Genomic DNA, 16,393 nt, shown 5'->3' with positions numbered 1-16,393 from the left:
ACGATTGACCCTGGTGCACCTCAGGGAAGTGTGCTAAGCCTGCTCTCTCTATACCCAGGACTGTGTTGCTAGGCATAGCTCAAATGTCATCTATAAATTTGCTGATGATACAACCACTGTTTGGCAGAATCTCAAATGGAGTTGAAAGGGCATACAGGAGTAAGATATAAGACCATAAGACAAAGGAGCAGAATTAGGCTATTTGGCCCATCATGTCTGCTGCACCATTAAATCATGGCAGATCGTATTTTTCCCCTCCTCAGCCTCATTCCCCAGCCTTCTCCCCGTGACCTTTGATGCCATGTCCAATCAAGAACCAATCAAGCTGTCCCTTAAATACACCCAACAACCTGGCCTCCACAGCTGCCTGTGGTAATAAATTCCAGAAATTCACCACCTGCTGGCTAGGGAAAATTTTCTGCATCTCCGTTTTAAATGGACGCCGCTCTATCCTGAGGCTATGCCCTCTTGTCCTGGACTCCCCCACAGTAGGAAACATCCTTTCCACATCTACTCAGTCTATGTTTTTCAACATTCAAAAGGTTTCAATGAGATTTCCCCACATCCTTCTAAATTCTGGTGAGTCCAGGCCCGGAGCTATCAAACGTTCCTTGTATGATAGCTCTTATTTGCTGAAACATCCTTGTGAACCTCCTCTGAACTCTCTCCAGTGTAAGCTCTGCCGCCACTAAGTTAACAAATTTCACAATATATGCCATTGACATTAAACCTGATTCTGATGAGTTCCAGAATGAGGCTTTGGCTGTCAGTGGTGGAGAGATACAGGTCAAACAGAAATGAGTGCAGAGGTCTTGGAGGTTGTGGTGACGGAGTAAGGTACAAAGACAGGGAGTGGTGAAGCCACATAGAGATTTGACGAATGTTCTAAGAAACACAGGTTTGAAAGCAATTAAACATTTTTGGATTGTCACTCTAGATCAGGAGTTCCCAACTAAAGCATCTGCCAGATAGGAAAGAAACCTGAAATTGTCCAAAGGAGCTGGCAATGCAGAGCTTTAGATGCAAAAAAGAGGGACTTTCCGTACTTAATTAGCACACCACATTGCCATTAATGGGCCAGAGTTTAGATAATATAAAAGCAAAACATTGCTGACAGAGTAAAAGAGTCAGACAGCTCAGAAACAGGCCCTTCAGCCCAATTCATCCATGCCAACCAAGATTCCCTAATAAGCTATTCCCATTTCCTATTGGCCCATGTCACTCTAACCCTTCCTTGCACCTATCCAAATATTTTAAATGTTAGTAATGTACCTGCCTCTCGGGCAGGTAGGGGGTCATCAGCCTTGGACGGCAGCAGCCAAGGAGAAGGAAAACTCTGATGTTAAACCTCCACTGCCTTGTGGCCATACCCAGCCATGGGAAAGGCTTTGGGAGTAAACCCTTCCCTTGGACAACATCAGTGATGTGGAGAGCGGAACCTGCTACATGGCAACAGCCGTTTCTTCAAATCTTCCTGCCCAGGCTTGTGCCCTGGAGAGGACACAGTCGACCAGGGGCGCAAACCCACGATCCCCTGGGATCAACGGCTGCTGATGATGATGATAACCTGTCTCAACCAGCTCATTCCACATATGGATCGCCTTCCAGGTATAAAAGTTGCCTGTCAGGTTCCTATTAAATTTCTCCCCTGTCACCTTTAAACATTTATCCATTCCACCTTTATCCATTCCACTCATCATTTTATATACCTCTATAAGTTCACTCCTCAGTCTCCTATGCTCCAATGAACAAGTACCAACCTCTCCTTAACTCCTTTCACTGTGAACCTCCTAGCCTTATTTGTTTTCCAGAATGCAGCACCTCACCCTGATCCAAATTGAACTCCACTCACCATTCCACAGCCCGCTTACCCAGTTGATCAAGAGACCGCTGTAAGGATTACCATCGTGACTGTCAACACCACCAATTTTAGTGTCATCTGCAAGCTTACTAACCATGCCTTGTACATTCTCAACCATATGATTGAAACAGATGATAAATAACAATGGACCCTGGAGTGCATCACTAGCCCAAGAAACAAACTTCCACCATTGCCCTCCACTTCCTACCATCAAGCCAAGGTTTATCTTATTAGCTAGCTAGCTCTCTCTGGATCCCCTGCAATCTACCTTTCCTTCTGGATCCAGGTAGAATTCTCTTGGGTCCATGCAGGAAATAAAAATCAAAACTCTTAGAAATACCCAAAAGAATCTGTAGAGAGAAGAGTTAATATTTCAGGCACCTGTTATTTAAGATTAATTGTGGTTTCTTAAAGTTGTTGTAGCGAGGGCGGTAGTGGGGATAAGCTCCCACCTTATTAAGAGCTCCTAATGGCAGATGCCTCAAGTAACCTCTGAAAATCATGTCCAGCTCCTGGCTTTCATGCGTGGCTTAGCTACTAAGCCCAGCAAAACCGTTTCTAGTAATAGGAGAAGAGGCATAGGTGGGTTACTGGAGACACAAAACCAGTCGCTTTGGGAAGACGGGAGCCATCAGCCATGGCTGGCAGCTCAACTAGGAGAAGGAAAACTCCAGACCTCAAACCTCTTCTGCCTTGTGGCTATACCCCCTCATGGGTTTCTGGAGTAAACCCTGTCCCTAAGGCAGTCCAACGCTGACTGGCGACTCCTGCAACATTGCTGGTGCCAAACTGTACCGGTCTGTGCCGTTCCTTTGGATTCATCAGCTGCATGGAGAAGGGGAGCCTGCTGCTTGGGCAACAGCTTCCTCTCCATATCGTACTGCCCAGGCTTGCGTATCTAGACAGCCAGGATGCAATATCCGTGGTCCACCCCGACCAACGCAGGGCCCAAAGATAGAAATTAGTAAAGATGGCAAATTATCAATGTTCTCATCTGAAATATTAAAGCTTTCGTGTCATTCCATTAAACAGACTGTATATGGACTTAGAATAGATGTTTGATTAATAAAACTGCTTCTTTGCTAAACACAGATAGAACACGTCAGTACTCCAGCTACTGCTGGTGAGTGTAATTATATGACTTTTTTGGTTTCAGTAAATTTTCTATCCTAATAGACCCATCAGCATTGATTTCATTTGAAATGATGACTCCTTCCTATGAGATACTGTTGCAGGCGATGAAGAATGGAAATCTGTTTGTAGCGTCAATGTACACAAATTTATTGCTAACCTTGTCACATTTGTTTGACAGAATGAGAACTCGCAGCTGCTGCCCCATTCTCCAACATCAGCAATCTACATCTTCAAATTATGGTTCGACTATAGTGTATAACAACAGCAATGTAAAAGCACCTTAACTGCAGCTCTTTTGGGAATCTTTAGGGTGTTTATGAGCATCAAATCATGCTATTAATTTAAAAAATTCCCTTAGCTCATAGAACCAAACAAACTTCATTAAAACTGTGAAGGCTTCTGGTGAAATACATTTTTTGCGCCACAACTAACCGTACTTTTGCTCAAAGCAGCATCTTCATTCTTCAGTACTGATGCACTTGGCTTTGCATGAAGCTCTTTCCTAGTAGATCTTGTCAACATGATGATTGCCCTTGCAGCCTCTCCTGCAGCTTATGTCTGCCACTTTAAGCCCTCTTGTTTCACTGAGTGAAATCTAATCCTGCAGGAAGGCACTGCTCTCTTCAACTGAAACACTTCTATTTTCTCCTTGGAGTGACGGAGGATGAGAGGCGACCTGATAGAGGTATATAAGATGGTGAGAGGCATTGATCGTGTGAATAGTCAGAGGCTTTTTCCCCAGGGCTGAAATGGTTGCCACAAGAGAACACAGGTTCAAGGTGCTGGGGAGTAGGTACAGAGGAGAAGTCAAGGTGTTTTTTACTCAGAGAGTGGTGAGTGCGTGGAATGGGCTGCCGGCAATGGTGGTGGACGTGGATACGATAGGGTCTTTTAAGATTCCTGGATGGCTACATGGAATTTAGATAAATAGAGGGCTATGGGAAAGTCTAGTAATTTCTAGGGTAGGGACATGTTCGGCACAACTTCGTGGGCCAAAGGGCCTGCATGGTGCTGTAGGTTTTCAATGTTTCTATAATTGTCAGAGTGTGCACCCAACTTAACTTTCAAGCAGGCCTCATCTGGCTGGAGGTTCCAGAGAATATTGACACCAATCTAAATCATGAAACTGCTTTGAGACTAAGTATTCAACGTATATTAGGACATACATCAAATCCTCCATGGAATTTATGTTCCATTCCTAATTTTCCTGATTGTATTCAGTGTAAAACATCCTAGCAAGCCACTGTGTGAGAGGTAACAAGGCAGTAGTGCTGCTGATTTACCTAGTCCAGGAGGTGCTTCACCCATGCTGGTCATTATCCAGCATCATGTCACAGCTCCAGCCACCTCTGCTCTCACACTGCAGTCACAGACCTCCAGTGCAACTGTCAGATCTCCCACTCCCCACAATTTGAGGACTGCCTGTCGGCTCCCATCATCACTAGCAGCTTGTAGATCACATTCAAATGCAACTAATCTGATTTCTATTTCCACTGCCAGCTTGATGTGCTCAGTAGCTAAAAAAATAGTTTTCTTTGTCTGTGTTCCATAGTATATTGAAAAAACATAAAGAATGGAGGTAGCTGGAGGCTCAGGAGCCTTCAGACACACATCCAACCAATCAGAAGTGTGATAGCAGGTCAGCTAACTCCAGACCCTTTCGCTGCCCAACCGCAGAATCCCCCAATTCTGTGGAGTCCGGAAATCAATCAACACAAGTTCTGATGGGCTCTTGCACTTTGATCATTTGCATTTTAGGAAAGGAGGAAGGTACAAGTCACTTTTATCACAATCATGTCTCATGCAAGCAGCTTATGAGCATATAAATGCCTGTATATACTCGGAACAGACTCTTGTCAAAGATCAAAGATCATTCTACCTGATGCTGCACCTACAGTACATTGGAACAGTGTATCCATTACATGATTCTGAGCCGTGACTCTCAGGTAGTCAGCTCCCTGAGGCATCCTTTCTCTGGTGACAGTGCAGCAGGAGAGGCCATGCAGGTAATGGTATACATGGTATACATACAAGTATCCCTAGGGTCAACATAACCTGTAGAACCAGAGACAGAGAGGGATGATATTCAACATGGCCATGACCCAGGATTTCAGAACGTAAGAAATAGGAGCTGGAGTATGTCATCTAGCCCGTCGAGCCTGCTTTGCCATTCAAAAAGATCATGGCTGATCATCTCCACCTACCTGCCTTTCCCCTTGTTTATGCACCTCATGAATACTCTCATTCCTTCAATCCAACACAAATAAAGCCTTAATTTTGATTTCCTCTTTTGCTGGACTGCCAACTGAAACTGGGCAGAATATATCCCAGGCTTAGCCGGAAGTTGTCTATGACAACGCCCCTTAAGAGTGTCTACCATTCTGAAAAAAACCGTATTGCTATAGTATGCAGTACAAAAATAAGAAAATATGTAGCCTTACTTCAGTCACTATAGAATAATACATTTATTTTAGAGAACAGTGAAAAAGTCAACACTTTGTGAGGTGAGGTTGCTTATTCTGTTGGTTGCATCAGTTTCCTTTCCACATTAGATCTGAACAAAGAGCTTTAAAAAATTCCTACCAGTGTGCTGTGTCCTTTCATCATGGGTCCCATTAATTCAGCTGAAAGGAGAACTTGAATGCTATGCTGGGGAATCCCAGATGACAGAATGAACTACTGAACTGGCATGCTGCACTACAGATGGTTGAGCTCACTTTTATATGCCTGAAATTCCCAACAGCATACTGGTACTGCAGTGAAATCGGATAACTACATTGCTTATTGTGCGGGAACAGCGTCTAATTTACTTACTGGTTAAAAGAATGTGATACAAGTTAAAACTGGAAACAGTAATTGCTGGAAATAAATTACAAACCTATCAGCAGCTGAAGAAAAAACAGATTCCTGTATTGCCTGCAGTCTCTTAAGTGAATTACAAACTGGAGAATAATCTGCCCTTCTGCATGTATGCTTATAACTAACAAAGGTGGAAAAACAGAGTCATCATCCTTGTACTTCAAGCAGACTTTTGCTGCAGATCTTTAATCATTGAGTCATTCAGCATGGAAACAAGTCTTTTGGCCTAACTGGTTAGTGCTAACCAAGATTCCTATCTAACTTAGTCCAATTTTCCCTGTTTGGTCCATATCCCTCCCATTTCCTATCAGAGATGGAGAGCATCAGACATTATTTGTGGTTTAATATTAAAACATAACTGTCTAAAAATTTCGGAGGATCCATTTCTGAATGTCCCCATTTCCTCACGAGGCATTTGTCGTGTGAGTAGCCAGAGGATTTTTCCCAGGGCTGAAATGGCTAACACAAGGGGGCAAAGTTTTAAGGTATTTGGAAATAGGTATAGAGGGGATTTCAGGGATAAGTTTTTCACATAGAGAGTGGTGGGCGCTTAGAATGTTCTGCCGTCAACGGTGATGGAGGTGGATATGATAGGGTCTTTCAAGATACTCTTAGATAGGTACATGAAGCTTAGAGAGTTATGCGCTAGGGAAATTCTAGGCAGCCTCTAGATTAGGTTACATGGTTGGCACAACGTTGTGGGCCGAAGGGCCTGTAATGTGCCGAAATTTTCTCTGTTCTGTGTTCTAGGACAGCAGAGAAACCGTAGGCCCTGAAGGATATTGGGTCTCAGACATGATTACACTGGTGACCATGCAGCAGGAGGAGCCATGCACGCAACGCTTCCTGTCATGGATCAGGACAGGGAGCACAAAGCATGGGCCCCAGATATTCATTATGGTGACTTTCTAGATATGAAGCTTCAAGATAATTTAGACAAGTTGAATGAGTGGGCCTGAATGGGGCAGATGCAGCTTATCCTTGATTAATTTGGCACCAGAGAGTGTGGCGACTCTTCGAAGCTGCCCCAGCATCCTTAAGTGTGTTAGCTGTTAATGCAAATGACACATTTCACTGTATGTTACACCATTCACTGAGCTTTTCACAGAGGTGTAGCAAGCAGTTAGGAAATACGAATGCTATGCTTGACCTTCTTTGTAAGAGGTATGAATACAGGAGCAGAGATGTTTTGTTGTTATACACAGAGCCAGTGAAAGCACACAGAGGTTTGTGTGCAGTTTTGTCTCTTTGCCTAAGAGAGGATACACCTGTCACAAAGTTAATGCAACAAGCTTTCACCAAACTGGTTTGTGGAACAGTGGGTCAGTTGTACAGGGAAGGATTGGGTTGACTGGGCTTGCATTCACCAGAGAGTGAGTGGGAATCTCATTAAAACACAAAATTCAAATGGGGAGGGTATCTTTCCTAGCTTTAGGTGTTAGGGAGGCAGAGATTTGGAATTAAGGGTCATACTCTGAACGTAGAGGGTATGGTATTTAGGATTTAGTTAAGGAGAAATTTCCTCAGCCGAGGGTGATGAATCTGGAAAACTCTACATCCATCCTCATCCACCCCAGCAGTCTCTTAAGCACTTGTTTATACATGCAGGATGTCCATAATTTGAGTGTTCACAACTCTGGGAGGGCCTGTAGAGCAACAGCCAAGAATGGCAGAATGGCTGGAAGGCCTATGTTCTATAGTTCTATGGTCCTACATCTACAAAGCAGGTACCAAGAGGCCTGTGGAGCCAGCTAGGCATGGGAATCAAGGTGGAAGTGATTAGGATGCAGGATACTGGGTTGAATTGTTGCCATTGTTCAGGGAATAGAGTGACAATTTCCAACTCAAAGCTGCCCCGGCGATCAGCAGAGCACAGTCAGGTTGACTGGTGACTACAGCGTGTTACACATTCCCTTTCTTAGGGTTCTGATGCTTTGTAAAAGGACGTAATAAGAACGTATGGATTTCCAGGTACGAACTTCTGTAAACAAAATCCTGCCTGATGGATTGCAAGCAGATTCTGAGGATTCCACCACCTACAGATTAGCATTTGCTCGAAATAATTCTCCCAGAAGTTCGTTTGTGTCCCCTCTGCCTGGCAGTGCTGAGCAACACTTACTCTGTCTGATCTGAGAATTAAGTCAGGATCCTTTTGATGCTTCAGGAACAGAACAGCAATGGAACCGTGTGCGTCCAGATAAACTTGCCCCTAAAGGTGAAGAGTTACATGGAATGAAGTTGTGCTGCAACAGTGCTGTAGCAACATGTGAACAGGTGGAAGATTTTCCCAAATGAGTGTCCTGAATTATTGGATTATGTAGATGCAGCAAAAATCAAAGGCTCGCAGTACATACACATCCACACTCGCTCTATCATACCACTTCCCCAAATGCTTGTTTCTCTGCACCTGGAAAATCATGTGACCCAGTTGCAATCTCAAGAATCTTTGAGCTATTTTTATTGTATTTTAATCAGAAATAATAACTATAAATTGATAATTGTCTAGTTACAGCCCTGTGGCAGCTCTTTGTGTGTGAACCTTTTATATTTGACAAGCATCCACAGAAAAATTACAAAAAAATATATAAATTTCTGAGCATGAAAGCCAAGAAAGGATTTTAAGTCAGCCTTCAGAATCAGCAGCATGATGGAAAGCGGGAATTAGATCGTTTCAGCTCCTTGTAAAATATATCAACATATATTACAACAGTTGTATTTTATAATAGACCTTCATAAACAGAACAATTAATCACAAATTGAATAACTATTGGTGCAATATTGTGAGTGAGAATATGAAATTGTGCTCATTTTTGTTTGTTAAGCTCAGAGATTAGTTTGCCAGTTGTAAAGCAAAATCTCATTTGTTATAAATCACAGGAAAATACATTTAATTTTAACTAGCTTCTCTGTATGCCTCCAGTCATAAAAGCACACATTAGCCAAATTGTATGTGACTGAATGAAATCAGTCAATTGCTAAATTTCTAATTAAGTAACTTACAGGAACAGGTTTGAATTAATAGCTTCGGTAAATAAGGTGTTCACAGGTTTTAAAATCAGGGAATAGTTGTTCTTATGATATTCAGATAGATGCACTACATCGTTCTTTTTCAAGGCTTTTGGGTTATTTTCTCATCATGGTAGATTTACTTTTGCTAATATAGCAACTTCAGATAGTTCAATGAAGAAATACTTAACTGCTACAAAAAATGTAAAGACATGAAACCAGCACACACAGTACAGCCAATCTATTCACTGTTGGAGCAGCTGGAACAGTATTAGTGTCAAGGGCAGTGTTAGCACCCAGTGTTATCACCAGTACATCTGTCAGTTTCAGAGGCTGTGTCACAGCTCTGATATTTCAGGATTGCCACAGACGGCTAGAGCATCACGAAGACAATACTGTAGAGTAAACAATTCATCTGAGCCACTGAAAAAAGTGCACCTCCTGCCAAAGTGTTGCTGGTAGCAACCTGATAATTTTCCTCATCCACATTTATATTTGCACTACCTATTTACTTCCCTTCATAGGCTGATGAACATGCTACCAGATGTGATCTATATAAACAGAACAAAGAAAATGAACACAAATAGATGACATCCATAATATAGAAGATGCCTAGTGATCATCAATCTCAATGACTGATCAACACTACAAGCCAGACAGCCCAGCTCACTAATGCAATCTCAATGCATCATCAGCGCAGTTTTGATTGCTTTTTAACTTTTGGAATACCAAATCAATACTTCCCGCTTTTGTTGCCTCATTTCCTGCACCGTTTCAAAAGGAAGCGGCAAGCAACATTGCAATGAGGTAAACTTCGTGGGTCTGGCAGAGGGAGACAGCAGAAGGCAATTTGAAATAGCACTGCATACATAGGCGTCAGACTGAGTGGAAAACTAAGCAGGTGAGGTGTTCCAGGAATTGGTAAAGTCTAAATATGCGATTTACCTATAGCTTCTAGCCTTGAATGTGAATATCAAAGTAATCAGGCTGAAACATGCTACAAAACAGCTGGCATTCAGCCATTTGTTTTTTCATAAAACTTGAGATAACACAGAACTGTTTTAAGTCCAGCATTTACTGTGTGAAAGTCTGCTGTTGGTCTCCATGGGGGCTCTGGGAGTGGGACTCTTAGTCTTGTTGGAAATCCCCAGTTTATTCAGATCACTTGAATGAAGGTTTTTGCCTGCAGAATGGAGGTTTGGCATTTTAATTGTTTTAATGTTTTTCAAAATTATATGCTTTTGGAAAATGAGTTAAGGAATATTATAATTTACATCAATTACACTTGCAATAATAGACCAGGAAGAGTGCTACAATGATTTCAAAGTGCACCCCACATTCTCAATTGTATACAAGTAGACATATTGTATATGCGCACATCAGTCAGAGTGAAAAATTCCAAGAATGACTCAAGAGGGCAGCGAAGAAGCAATGCAGTGTAGTGGGGAGTTCTTATCATGTTGTTCAAATAGTACTTTAAACTCCTCACTGTCATATTTAAGAGGCCTTACAACCTGGCATAGTCAGCGACTAGGAACATAAGTGTATGGTCTTTTTCAAGAGGGGCTTTGGATCTTGTGCCATAAAATTTGTCCTTTTTCTCTTTGTATTCTAATCAGAAAATTGATGCAAAATAAAATCTATCCTCTTTGTTACTTAGCAAACAACAGATAACTTTGCTTCTTGTATCTCTGCACAGCTATCCTATTAATTCCCCCTCCTCCTCTATTCTCCACTCTGACCTTTTACCTCTTCTCACCTGCCTATTACTTCCCCTGGGTCTCCCATCCACTCCATAATGTACTGGTTAGGCACAGGATTACGTTCAGCCAGAGAGACTCATTCCACCGAGATGCAACACTGAGCGTCATAGGAAGTCATTCCTGCCTGTGGCCATCAAACTTTACAACTCCTCCCTCTGAGTGTCAGACACCCGGAGCCAATAGGCTGATCCTGGACTTATTTCCACATGGAATAATTTAACTTATTATTATTTAATTATTTATGGTTTTATATTGCTGTATTTCTACACTATCCTTGGTTGGTGTGACTGTAACAAAACCTAATTTCCCTCAGGATCAATAAAGTATGTTTGTCTGTCTGTCTGTCCCCTCCTCCTTCCCTTTCTCCTCTTGTCCACTCTCCTCTCCTATCAAATTCTCTCTTCTCTGGCCCTTGACTTTCCCACCCACTTGGCTTCACCTATCACCTTGTAATTCAGGCAGCTACCCCCTTCCCTCTCTGTCCAGAAGAAGGGTCTCGGTCCCAAAACATTGATTGTTTACTCATTTCCATAGATGCTGCCTGACCTGCTGAGCTCCCCCAGCATTTTGTGTGTGTTGCTTTCAACTTTCAGCATCTGCAGATTTTCTGTTGTTTCCCATCCTATTATTTTACAGACTTAGGGCATAAGTGCCTGCTCTGTGGAGTTCCCTCCCTAATCCTCTCCACCACTCCTCCTTTCTGTTCTCTACCCAATATCTAGTTTTCCACAAGGCTTTTAGATTGCCTCTGCTTCGTCAGCCAGCATGTTTCACAAGGCCGCACATACAGAACGTATTTTTATTTAAATACAGCTTGTTAGTTTATCTTTATAGCTATCACTCTATTATGAAAACAAATCTAATTCAGTGTTACTTGCTGCAGCTTAGTAATTCCCATTGCTGATATTAGTTGACAAATATTTAATGAGCTGCAAGAAATATTCTGCTTTCTGCTAAGTTAGAAGTGACAATAAATCATTTAAAATAAGCAAACTAGCTAAATTGTGGGAGGAGGAACATCATACAAATCGGCTAAGTACTTGTCCACCAGCTGTAGTTTGTAGGATTATAGACCTAATTACAATGATGGCAACCTTATGAAACTATACAGAAGATCTAATCTGATTAATTTATCTTGAAGTCAGAAGGTTATGAGTTGCAGCCCAATACAAGCATCAGAGCTATCACGTAATCGTTAGCTGTGTCTTCCTAAAACTGAGGCCCAAGCTGCTCCCTCGGGTGGATGTAAAACATTCCACGGCATCATACGAAGAGAAGAGAAATCGCCTTGTCCAAAATCTGTGCCTCAGCTAACAAAGCCCACCCACTGGAAATGATCATCCAGATCACCGATTTGAGAAACTTCAACTTTTCCTACTAAACAAGTGTTACACTTCAAAAATGATTCATACAGCAAGGATGGCACAGATCTTTTGTAAATAAACTTTTTTTTCTGTAGGCAAACACCAAGGCTAAAGCTTTATAAGGCATTGGTCAGACTATGCTTGGAATATTGTGAGCTATTTTAGGCCCCTTATCTAAGAAAGGATGTGCAAACGCTGGAGAGATGTCAGAAGAGGCTCACAAGAATGATCCCAGGAATGAAAAGTTTAATGTATGAGGAGTTCAGAAGAATGAGAGGAGATTTCATTGAAACCTATCGAATGTTGAAAGGCCTAGATAGAGTGGACATGGAAAGGACGGTTCCATAGGGGGTGAGTCTCGTTCCAGAGGGCACAGCCTCAGAATAGAAGGATGTTTATTTAGAACAGAAATGAAGAGAGATACTTTTAGCCAGAGGTGGTGAATCTGTGAATTTATTGCCACAGATGGCTGTGGAAACCCCCAAGTCATTGGGTATATTTAAAATGGAGGCTGACAGGTTCTTGATTAGTATGGGTGTGAAATACTAGAGTGAAAGCAGGAGAATGGAGTTGAGAGGGATAATAAATCAGCCATGATGGAACGGCAGAGCAAACAATGGGCCAAATGGCTTAAATCTGCTTTTTTATGTTTATGGTCTTATGGTCTCAGAAATTACTCTTATAATACTTGTGTATTGATACTAATCATGTCTTGCATTTGTTTATTTGTCTCCATGAAGCCCCTTATAGCATCATCACATTCCCTTTCATTTTCGCCATTATGTTTGGTGACTGTGGGCATGGACTGATCATGGCTATAGCAGCTCTAGGGATGATCTTGTATGAAAAACACCAGAGAAACAAAAAAATGAAAAATGAAGTAAGTGGCTTCCTTCATTAAATTACCAACCTAGACAATGATAAGATGAACGACAGGATAACCGTCATCAACCTAATTATGCCACAGTAGGAAATTAAACCCAAAAGTATTTTAAAATACTTACTGATGAATAATATTTCAATATTGAAATGATTTGTAATTTTTTCTGATATAAGTCGACAACACTTAGAACTATTTGCTTTATAAAAGTATAATTCATCTATTAATATTTAAAGTGATGAGCAAAACTACATTTTTATATTGTAATAATTAGATTAAAAGAACAATTTTGTTTTAGATTTTAAACATTTTGTGTCATGGACGTTACATTCTTCTGCTGATGGGCCTCTTCTCAATCTATACTGGCCTCATTTATAATGACTGCTTCTCCAAAGCTTTTAACATCTTTGGATCTGCCTGGAGTGTCAAACCTATGTTCCAACCAAATGGACACTGGAAGTGAGTATGCCACATGAGAATTCCTCTGAATTCTATAAGAATGCTTGTAAAATAATGTGAAACTTTCTCACAGAACACAAATGGATTTCATTTGCAACACTAATTATTTCCACCACAATTCCTGCATCTTTATGAACAAATATCTAACAGATCAATAGGAAACCCCCAAGGGAATTCTTCTATGAATCAACAGTTGAAATACTACCCATATATGGTTCCTTCTCTCATCAAGGAAGGTGTGCAGAAAAGTGTTCTATTAAGTAAGAGTGGCATAGAAGTAGAATTAGGAAAAAGCCTCTAGCATCTGCTAGGTAGTAGTTGCATTTTAAAAGGCAACTAAAAAAGCTATAAGAAGGAAAAAGATGAAATATGAAGGCAAACTAGCCAATAATATAAAGCAGGATACCAAAAGCTTTTTTCAATTATATAAAGAATAAAAGGGAGGTGGGAGTTGATATTGGATCACTGGAAAATGATGCTGGTGTGGTAGTGATGGTGGACAAAGAAATGGCAGATGAACTTAATGGGTACTTTGCATCAATCTTCACTGTGGAAGACACTAGCAGTGTGCCAGAGGTCTATGAGTGCCAGGGAACAGGAGTGGATGCCTTTGCTATTACAAAGGAGAAAGTGCTGGGTAAACCGAAAGGTCTTAAGGTGGATAAGTCACCTGGACCAGATGGACTACGTCCCAGAGTCCTGAGAGAGGTTGCTGAAGAGATAATGGATGCATTGGTCATGATCTTTCAAAAATCATTTGATTCTGGCGTGGTCCTGGAGGACTGCAAAATTGCAAATGTTACTCCACTCTTTAAGAAGTGAGGAAGGCAAAAGAAAGGAAATTATAGGCCATTTAGCCTAACCTCAGTGGTTGAGAAAGTATTGGAATCTCATATTAAGGATGAGGTTTTGGGGTACTTGGAGACTAATGATAAAATAAGTCAAAGTCAGCATAGTTTCTGTAAAGGGAAATCTTGCCTGACAAATCTGTTAGAGTCCTTCCAGGAAATAACAAGCAGGGTGGACAAAGGAGAGGTTGTGGATGCCATTTACAGTACATAGACTTTCAGAAGGCATTTGATAAGGTGCCTCACATGAGACTGCTTAACATGATGAAATCCTATAGTGTCAAGTATACCGGCATGGATAAAGGAATGGCTGACAGCCAGGAAGCAGCAATTGGAAATAAAGGGGGCCTTTTCTGGTTGGCTGCCAGAGACTAGAGGTGCTCCTCAGGGGTCAGCATTGGAACCATTACTTTTCACATTGTTTGTCAATGATTTAGATAATGGAATTGATGGCTTTGTGGCAAAGTTTGCAGATGATACAAAGATAGGTGAAGAGGTAGATAGTGCAAAGAAAGTAATGCAATTGCAGTGGGACTTGGACAAATTGAAAGAATAAGCAAAAAAGTGGCAGATGCAATATGGTGTTGGGAAATGTATGAAAATGCATTTTGGTAAAAGGAACAACAGTGCAGATCAATATCTAAATGGGGAGAAAATTCAACCATCAGAAGTACAAAGGGACTTAGGAGTCCTCGTGCAAGACTCCCAGAAGGTTAATTCACAGTTTGAGTCTGTGGTAAAGAAGGCAAATCCAATGTTGGCATTTATTTCAAGGGGAATAGAATATAACAACAAGGAGATAATGCTGAAGTTTTATAAGACACTAGTCAGGCCACACTTGAAGTATTGTCAACAGTTTTGAGCCCCTTATCTCAGAAAGGATGTATTGTCATTAAAGAGAGTCCTGAGGACCAGGAATGAAGGGGTTAACATCTGAGGAGCATTTGGCAGCTTTAGACCTGCACTCACTAGAATTTAGAAGAATGTGTTGGAATCTCATTGCAATGTACTGAATGTTGAAAGAATGCGATAAAGTGGATGTGGAAAGGATGTTTCCTCTGATAGGGGTATCCAGAACTAGAAAAAACAACCTCAAAATTGAGGGGTGACCTTTTAGAACAGAGATGAGAAGGAATTGTTTAGCCAAAGAGTGATGAATCTGTGGAATGCTCTGCCACAGACTGCAGTAGAGGCCAAGTCCGTGGGTATATTCAGAGCAGAAGCTGATAGATTCCTGATTGGTCAGGGCATCAAAAGATATGGTGAGAGGGTAGGTGTATGGGGTTGAATGGGATCCTGGATCCTGGATCATCTATGATGAAATGGCAGAGGGGACTCGATGGGCTGAATGGCCTGAGTCTGCTCTTATGTCTTAAGATATTAAATTATCAAATTAAAATTCTGTTTAAATATTACATTTAGAAATCAAATATATGTATATATATATTTGCTCTACCACAGTCAGTTGTATTATACAATACACCTGATTTTAAAAAAATTTATATGGCTTGATAACTCTATTAGTCATTATCATACTTTAAAAGGCAGAGTTTAGAAACCCTTTTAGAATTTGTATGTAAGCATAACATTGTAAAAGCAATGTACGTCACATGAAAGTGGCTTAGTTAATGTAACTTCAGTAGTTGTAGGGTCAGGAATTGATTTTGATGGTTTCCATATCTCTATATTTTTTCAGTAATGAAACATTACAAAAATCAGCTGTACTTCAGCTGAATCCTGCTCTGCTGGGAGTGTTTTCAGGAAAACCCTATCCATTTGGCATTGATCCAGTAAGTTGCATTAAACTCTGAATCCATCCTCCTTGTTATAACTCCACATTGTAACTTTAGTATTGTAGTGGTGTGCTACACGCAGCGCTAAAATAACAACACGGAGTCGGTAAACTGCAGTTAAAGAAGATTTTATTCGAACTTCACAGCCTCGCTTTAAAGCCTCCCTGATCCCGCCCTCCCTGGGCGCAGATGCTGTAGGGGGCACGTACTCACAGTCCCGCGCGAGCTTTTCCCATTGTTGGTGAAGCAGATCTGGCACCTTTTTGGGACTGGCCTTTATGCCGGCGCGCTGGCTATTTGTGAGCTGGTTCGAGTGCGCTAGGAAGTGGGTCGCCACAGTATTCTGTTTTCTGAATTGTTATGTGTTTTACCTAAGTTCATTTTGTTTCCTTTTGTCTTCCTAAAACAATCATCATCTTGAATCAC

General features: G+C 41.3%; 2 protein-coding genes across 25 annotated transcripts in view; one reads left to right on the top strand and one right to left on the bottom strand.

Annotated features, from left to right (window-relative positions):
• LOC132395540 (uncharacterized) overlaps positions 1–5,770 on the bottom strand; it is a 135,418-nt gene extending 129,648 nt beyond the window's left edge. For all 24 annotated transcript variants that reach the window (XR_009512657.1, XR_009512660.1, XR_009512656.1 and 21 more), the window contains exon 1: positions 5,579–5,770. Coding sequence is in view for 3 of the 24 variants with exons in the window: in XM_059972313.1 (XP_059828296.1) it covers positions 5,579–5,611 (33 nt within the window). In the remaining 21 variants the exon portion in view is untranslated. The remainder of the gene's footprint in view (positions 1–5,578) is intronic.
• LOC132395543 (V-type proton ATPase 116 kDa subunit a 1-like) overlaps positions 1–16,393 on the top strand; it is a 102,757-nt gene that overhangs the window by 50,468 nt on the left and 35,896 nt on the right. The window contains exons 11-13 of the mRNA XM_059972317.1: positions 12,728–12,867; positions 13,166–13,326; positions 15,871–15,964. Coding sequence (XP_059828300.1) covers positions 12,728–12,867; positions 13,166–13,326; positions 15,871–15,964 — 395 coding nt within the window. The remainder of the gene's footprint in view (positions 1–12,727; positions 12,868–13,165; positions 13,327–15,870; positions 15,965–16,393) is intronic.

Source organism: Hypanus sabinus, chromosome 6 (assembly GCF_030144855.1).
Source record: "Hypanus sabinus isolate sHypSab1 chromosome 6, sHypSab1.hap1, whole genome shotgun sequence".
Classification (NCBI taxonomy): domain Eukaryota; kingdom Metazoa; phylum Chordata; class Chondrichthyes; order Myliobatiformes; family Dasyatidae; genus Hypanus; species Hypanus sabinus.
This window is presented reverse-complemented; position numbering and strand designations above follow the sequence as displayed.